The following is an 8,716-nucleotide window of genomic DNA, read 5'->3' on the forward strand; positions in this document are numbered from 1 at the left end:
CCGTTTCTCAATCCGAAGGCTGCAGCCTCCAGAGGTCGCATTTACAGGCTGCATACGTCATCAAAACTTTCTTATTTCGTAATATTAACGATTATAAAGTGAACTATTATTCTTAGTTAATCGTAAATTGTTGTAATATGCTTATGACTTGCTAATGTAATGTTCGGTTAACTGAAATAAACCAGGCTTGATGACGTATGCAGCGTGCATATGCGACCTTGCGCAGGCTGCAGACTTCGGATTGAGAAACGGCCAGTCAGTAGGCAACTTTTGGAAATGGTCCCGAAAAGACAGCAGGAGTCAGGATCGGAAAAAAGAAAAAGGAAGAAACTGCGGGATGATGCCCGTGCATCACTTGCAGGTAAGTCCATCATGTTTAATCACTCTTAAATAAGGGAAATGCGCATGGGCTGCAGCTGCTGCTAATCGTAATGCGCCTCGAACTTGCTGTGCTGATATTAATGTTTAGCAAACTATGTTGTTATAATTTATAACTTCAGTGCAAGCTAAATTGAGAAACATTAGCCTACTGTAAAACATTACCTATGCATATGCATTTTACAAATAACTGACGCAGCTGTTACTTTCTTTACTACGTTTCTTTAGATATTGAGCAGCAGTTTATTTTGTGGTTTATTTTGACGTGACGGTGGTTAAAACTTTCTCAGTAAAAGTTAACGTTAGCAGTCAGTGCACATGTTACAATTCATCACTTTAAATATATATAAATATAAAACGTCATGATATGAAGCAAACATTACTGTGGCACTTAGTTCTCTGAATCTTTGTTTTATTTAAGAATATTGAGTATTCTTGTTTACTTATTGATGTTTATTTAATGTAATTTATTTAAAGTGACATTGTACTTGGGAAAACCATGTCTGGATTATTTTGATAATTTAAGTTTGGTAATTTTTTCTGTTTTGCTATTCTATAAAAGTTTGCACTTTCAAATGTGTAGTGTGTGTTGGCTAAAGCTGTGAAGATTTTACTTTCTGCTATTAAGTTATATGTTTGGCAATAAAAAATTAAACTGGCAAAAACAAACGTTGTTTTTCTCAGGGTCAGGGTGGGGGGCATTTTAAAGGAATTATGCTTAGGGCACCAAAATGGCTAGCAGCGGCACTGCAGACAGAGTAAGATTAATAACTCCAAAACTAAATACTTGGAAAATAGTCAATACAGACAGAATAAGATTGACAACGCCAAAAAGAAGTATGAAAACAATGACTATAAAGAAAATAAACTTAAAAATCTCAGAGATAAATATAAGACTGATTTAAATGTACATCTATCAAAGTGTGAAAAATCAAAGATGAAGTATTCCACAAATATAAATTTTCAAAAATATGTTAAGCTCTATTCTAAGACCAAGTATAAATCAAATAAAGCCTTTAGATCAAAAATGTGTGAATATTCCAAACAAAAATATTACAGAAATCTAATATTTAAAGCAAAGGTACGCCAGTATTCTCATAAAAAGTATCATGAAAACCCAACATTTAAAGCAAAGGTACGCCAGTATTCTCATAAAAAGTATCATGACAACCCAACATTTAAAGCAAAGCTACGTCAGTATTCTCATAAAAAATATAATGGAAACTTAACATTTAAAACGACTGTTTGTGAATATTCCAAGTGGAAATATTATAGTGATAAAAAGTTCCGCATGAGTAAAATACAGAAAGGATGTGCAATGTATGCAAAACAAAAGGAAAGACAGAATGATATTGATTTCACTATTAATCTGTTTCATGAAGAAGTCAGTAGAGGCCCAGAATGTGTTTGTTGTGTATGTCATCGTTTATTGTTCAGAAAACAGGTTATTGAATGTATAAGAGATTGTTATGAACAAAAAGGACACAAAATAGCTGATTTAAGCAAAAGATGTATCACACTCAAGTATTTACATGCATGTAACAATGAATGTAAGTCTAATTGTTATTTATCTGGCAATTTGTCATGTAAATTGTGGATTTGCTATACATGCCATCGAAAAATCCTTAGAGGAAAACTACCTGAAGAGAGTGTTGCCAACAATATGAATTTGGTGGAGATTCCAAAAGAATTAAAATGTTTAAATTCATTGGAACAACATCTAATAGCACTTAATATTCCTTTCTTACGTCTTCTTTGTCTGCCTCGGGGTCAACAGAGAGGTGTTCATGGGCCTGTTGTCTGTGTTCCAGTAAATACTACAAAGATTACCAACATTCTTCCACGCAATGAATGTAATGACCATATGATAAAGATTAAACTGAAACGAAAATTAACATACAAAGGCCATTATGAATATAAATATGTCCACACAGATCATGTAAGAAATGCTTTAAAGTATTTGGTAGAACACAATAAATGGTATAATGATGTGGAGTTTAATGAGCAGTGGGTCAGCTCATTGAGTGAGCCAGATGATACACAAGGTAATGCTAATGATGAAATGGATGATGACAATGTATCAGATAAAAGTGGTGATAAAGTTAAAGAAGGTGAAGAATTGGAAATTCAGCCAGAAGAAGATTTAAGTTTTATTAAAGAGCAAAATGGTCTTTTGTCAGACACATCACTACAGCCTGTTGATATTGGTTCAGAAGTTATTGATCAGCATTTTCATGATGTACTAAATGTAGCACCAGCTGAAGGTAACAGTCCTGTTAGGTTGTTATCAGATAAAACAAATGAGGCAAAGTGCTTTCCTGTTCTTTATCCGACCGGTGGTCCAACATTTCATGATGCCAGACCAGAAAAAATCACATTGACAAGATACCTCAATGCACGAATACTAAATGCTGATGGACGTTTTGCACAGAACACAGACTTCATTTTTTATGCACAATATATATCAGAAGTTGATCAAATTGTTTCTAATGTCTCAATTGCATTACGCAAAGGTTGTGAGAAAGATCAGTTATCAAAGGTAACACCAGATATGTTGACAAATTCTGATAACTTACAAAAAATACTGAAGTATAATGAAGGATATAAGTTTTTGAGACCTGTCAGAGGGACACCTCCTTATTGGATGTCTACACAGAAAGATCTCTTTGCACTGATTAGACAACTTGGCATACCGACTTTCTTTGCATCTTTTAGTTCTGCGGATCTGAGATGGCCTGAAATGATGAACACCATTATTAAACAAGAGGGTAAACAAATCATTGTTGAAGAGCTTGAGTGGGCTGAAAAATGTGCATTTTTGAGACGAAATCCTGTAACTGCAGCGAGGATGTTTGATCACAGATGGCATTGTTTTCTGAAACATGTCATTATGTCTCCAGCTGAACCTATTGGTAAAATAAAAGATTATTTTTATCGTGTTGAATTCCAACAACGTGGTTCTCCTCATGTTCACTGTCTGTTTTGGGTTGAAAATGCTCCAAAGCTTAATGATGATGATGAAGCTAATGATCCTGCGGTTGTTGATTTCATTGACACATATATCACCTGTGAGACACCACCAGAGCAAGACAATGAACTCCTTGAAACAGTAAATAGTGTGCAGAAGCACAGTACTAAACATTCAAAAACATGTCGCAAGAAAAATACAGTATGTCGTTTTAATTTCCCAAGACCTCCATCTAGCTGTACCTTTATTACAAGAGCATCTAATGCAGATGAGTCCAAAGAGAATGATGAAGATGAAACAGCAAGTGCAATTATAAATAAAGTTAAAATTGCATTAAACTCTGATGTGAATTTTGATTCAGTTGATACATTTTTTTTATTTCTGGGAATTGATCAGACTGTGTTTGAGAAAGCGTACATCAAATGTTCTAAAAAAAAAAGCATTGTCCTGAAAAGAAATATAAAAGATATTTGGGTAAACCAGTATAACAGAGATTTATTGCGTGCTTGGCAAGGGAATATGGATATTCAGTATGTCACAGATGCTTTTTCTGTTGTGGTTTATATTATAAGTTACATCACAAAAGCTGAGCAAGAAATGGGACTGTTACTTCAACGTGCACAAAATGAAGCTATGAATGGTAATCTTGAAGCTAAAGCATCATTAAAACAATTGGGAAGTTTGTATTTGCACAGTAGGGAGCTTTCCGCGCAAGAAGCCGTGTATAGACTGACAGGCATGCATTTAAAAGAATGTTCACGTAAAGTACAATTCATTCCAATAGGACCAAATCCTGTTAAGATGAGTTTGCCTTTGCATCTACTACAAAATAAAGTGGAGAAAGACCAGTCTGATGATGAAAGCAGTTATTGGATGACAAGTGTTGTTGACAGGTACAAGAACAGACCTCAGACAGAACCAATGAAAAATCTTTGTCTTGCCAGTTTTTGTTCAGAGTACAGAGTTTTGTCAAAATCTGAAGTTTCTTCACTAAAGCAAGTTATTAAACTCAATAATAATTGTGGTTATGTGAAACTAAGGACACGAACTGAACCTGCAGTTGTGAGATATCCAAGATTTTCACCCACAAAAGATCCAGAAAAATATTATCAGTCATTACTCCAGCTTTTTCAACCATATTATGATGACTGTCATCTTAAGCCTAGCAACTATGAGACATACGAGGACTTTTACAACAGTGGTGTCATAAAAATTGGTTGTACACTGCATAAAGTAAAATCAGTTGTTGACTGCAACAGAGAATTGTTTGGGCTGCAATATGTCCTGAAAATGAAAGACAGCGTCATGAATGTATTGAAATAATGAAAAATAAAGTATTACCTGATGATGACACTCGAGAAGCGATTCCAGATCTTACAGGAAACCCTCAAACTGTTTGTACTATTGAAACCAACCACACTATTATGCCCAGAGATGCTGCATTGGATTTACTACGGTCATTAAATGAGGAGCAATCTGCTATATTCTATAAAGTCCGGAAGTGGTGTCTACAGAAAATACTTGGACAGAACCCTGACCCTTTCAGATTATTTATTACTGGTGGAGCAGGAACAGGAAAAAGTCATTTAATCAAGGCTATACACTATGAATCATCCAGACTATTATCTCAGTTGTCTGAAAATCCTGATGATGTTACTGTGCTTTTAACAGCTTCAACAGGAGTAGCAGCTTTTAATGTTGGTGCTTCAACTATTCATAATACATTTTCAATTGGTGCAAATGTCAGATTGCCATATCAGCCACTCAGTGATGAAAAATTAAACTCTTTACGTGTGAGCATTGGTAATTTGCAAATTTTGATTATTGATGAAGTGTCTATGGTTGACCATCGTCTGTTGTCATACATTCACGGAAGGCTGCGACAAATAAAACAAACTGGTGATTACTCTCTATTTGGAAAAGTCAGCATTATTGCTGTGGGTGATTTCTATCAGTTACCGCCTGTAAAGGGTACTGCTCTTTATTCTGATGCAAAAGGAGTAAACATATGGGAAAACAACTTTGAACTTGCTCAGTTAACCAAAGTTGTAAGACAAAAAGATTCAGCTTTTGCTGAGATGTTAAATCGTCTGAGAGTACGTAAAAAAGATGAATCTCTTACAGCTACTGACATTGCTACACTGAAAAAATGTGAAACAGGGGAGAAATGTAATGATCTTCACATATTTGCTACAAATGCCGAGGTTGATAAATACAACATTGAAAGACTACATGAATGTTGCCCAGATGCAATTAGTATAAATGCTCAGGATTATATCAGAAATTCAAAAACTGGAAGAATGGAACGTAAAGTTGGATACCACTCTAAAGTTTTCAACTCATGTTTGTCATAATGTATTTCCTTGGGTGTTGGAGCAAGGGTTATGTTAAAGAAAAATATTGATGTTGCTGATGGTCTTGTTAATGGAGCTTTTGGTACAGTTGTCCATATAAGTGAAAGTCAGAAAAAAGATGAAGATAATGAGGATTTACCATCAGCTATTCATGTGGAGTTCGATAATCCAATTGTTGGAAAAATTCAGAGACACAGAACATGTCAGAGATTTTCTCAGAATTCTACCGTAATTAATGTACAAGAAGATCAAGTAACAAATGATGGTGGAATAAGAAGGCAGTTTCCACTCAGATTGGCGTGGGCATGTACAGTTCACAAAGTGCAAGGACTTACAGTAGATAAAGCTGTTGTATCACTTAATAAAATCTTTACAGCAGGACAGGCATATGTTGCATTGAGCCGTGTGAGATCTCTTGATGGACTGATTATTGAGGACTTTAAAGATTCTGTCATCTTTTGTAATGAGAAAATTGAGTTGGCATTAAAAGATATGCCAAAATTAACTTTGGAAAAGTACACTTTCAGTAAATCACTTGGTACATTTAGAATAGCACTGCTTAATGTACAAAGTCTGAGAAAGCTCACTTACCGGATGTTACATCACATACAGTTTTGATGAATGCTGACTGTATTTGTTTGACAGAAACATGGCTAAATGTTAATGACCAAGAACCACAGATACCAGGATTTGTGTTCAAAAGCAACCCAAGAGCTAAATGTTATGATGACAGCACTGCACTTTTTACTGAATTAAAACATCAGAGAGGATAATACTTAATAGACTGTTGATGTATGTGTATTTTTGTATTTATTATCATTAAAATAGCTTAACATAATTATAGAAAATATTTGTTGTTTTGTTTACCCTGTAGAAATGAAAAGCATGTCAATTTGATCAAGAACTCTTATGAGGGCATGGCATGCAGGGTGGTTCGTGAAGAACAGCTAACAAAGAGCTTCCAGGTAAAGACAGGGGTGAGGCAGAGCTGTCTACTGTCACCGTTTCTGTTCCTCTTGAGCATAGATTGGATAATGAAGTCTGTCACTGACGGAAAGAGGAACGGTATTCAATGAAGAATGTGGAACAACCTGGATGACCTTGCCCTCTTGTCACACAGCCATCAGCAAATACAGGAGAACACAACAAAACTGCTCTGTGTGTCAGCACAGGTTGGACTCAAGATCAACAGAGGAAAGACAAATTTTTTTAAAGTAAATGCCACAAGTCAGGAGCCAGTGATGCTAGAAGGGGAAGCCCTGGAAGAAGTGAACTCTGTCACATACCTCGGTAGTGTGGTGGACAAGCAGGGTGTAACAGAGGTGGACGTTTAAATCAGCATAAGAAAAGCACGCACAGAATTCATCCAGCTTAAAAACATTTGGAATTCAAAGAAATCAGCTGCCACACCAAAATTTGCTTATTCAACTCAAAGGTCAAGGCAGATTTGCTTTATGGAGCTGAGACATGGAGATTTACAAGGACCACTTTAAAGAGGATCCAAACTTTTGTCAACGGATGTCTACGTAGAATCCTCTCAATCCACTGGCCCAAGATTATATAAAAACACTTATTTGTGGCAAATAACTTACCAGTGTCCTGCTGAAGGGGAGATTGTAAGACGGAGATGGGCCTGGTTAGGCCACACTCTGCAAAAACCGACAGATAACATCACCAAACAGGCACTCACCTGGAATCCTCAAGGGAAAAGAAAACGGGGAAGGCCAAGAAACACCTGGCGCCATGATTTTGAAGCAGACATCAAAGTGACTGGCCTGTACTGGGGCGAACTGGTCAGATTAGCACAGAATCGAAAGAGCGGAAGGGAAGTCGTCGATGGGCTATGCACCAGGAGGTGGAATGGGCCTAAGTCAGTAAGGACTGTAGGAACCCCTGTACCAAATTTGTTCCAGTTTGTTAATGGTCCAACCTTTCTCCACTGCCGTCTACTCAACCCTTAGTCTTCTGGACAAAAAGACTTGTGTGTAGAATGATATTCATAGACTACACTTCAGCATTTAATACCATCATCCTCCAATAGCTCATTCACAAACTGGTTCAGCTTGGCCTTACCATCTTGTTATGGAACTGGCTGCTGGACTTTCTGACTGTGAGTCCTCAGGAAGTATTTGTTGTCAGTAACACATTTAGCACAATCAAGCTTAACACAGGGGCTACTCAAAGATGTTTGCTTAGCATCTTCCTATTGACTCTGCTCTCCCACAAATGCATTATCTCTTTAGCTACATTATCTCATTAACAAAAGAGATAAGATAAACTACAGGAACGAGGTGAGCCTGTGTCTGGATGTGGACAAGATGAAGCAGATTTTTGTTGACTTCAGGACAGTGTGTATTCAGAATGGTCCTCTAAACGAGTGACTAGAAAAATTTACTGGGTGTACACATCACATAGAACCTCTCCTGGATGGACAACATCGCATCACTAGCCAAAAAAGCACACACGCTACTATACTTATTCCACAAAAAAGCCAGAGTCCTAAACCCATCATGCACACCTTTTACCGAGCCACCATTGAGAAAATCTTGACCAGTTGCATCACTGTGTGGTATGACACCATAGGACCCTCCAGTGCATAGCAAAAGCACCTGAAAAGATCATTGATGTTGCTATCCTCTTGCTTCAAGATACTTATAGCACACATCTCACCTTCAAGCCCTCTGTATTGCAGATGATTCCACCCAGCCCACACACAGATTCTTCAGTTTACTAACATGCAAGAAGAGACTGGTATTTTCCAGGTCAGGACCACCAGACTGAAAGACAGCTTCATATATCAAGCTGTCAAAAAGTTGAACTCTCTCACAGCTCTACCCTCCCATCTGCAACTCATTGCATTATACCCTCTCTACACCTGCTATTGTCCCTTTGATAGTTCTCTAACCCACAATTTACATGTTGACTTGTACTAGCTACTTTGTGCATCATTGGACTGCTCATCACCTTATTGCAACATTGGACTGAAAATTCATTACACAGTTTGACTAAATTAGTT

General features: G+C 36.9%; 1 protein-coding gene and 1 pseudogene across 1 annotated transcript; both read left to right on the top strand.

The window, feature by feature from the left end:
* Positions 1-1,405: 1,405 nt before the first annotated feature.
* On the top strand, positions 1,406-4,669 carry LOC141282393 (uncharacterized). Its single transcript, XM_073815274.1, has one exon. The coding sequence runs from the start codon at positions 1,406-1,408 to the stop codon at positions 4,667-4,669; it is 3,264 nt and encodes a 1,087-aa protein (XP_073671375.1).
* On the top strand, positions 4,669-6,473 carry LOC141282394 (ATP-dependent DNA helicase PIF1-like; annotated as a pseudogene).
* Positions 6,474-8,716: the final 2,243 nt, after the last annotated feature.

The sequence above is a fragment of the Paramisgurnus dabryanus genome, chromosome 7 (genome assembly GCF_030506205.2).
Source record: "Paramisgurnus dabryanus chromosome 7, PD_genome_1.1, whole genome shotgun sequence".
Classification (NCBI taxonomy): domain Eukaryota; kingdom Metazoa; phylum Chordata; class Actinopteri; order Cypriniformes; family Cobitidae; genus Paramisgurnus; species Paramisgurnus dabryanus.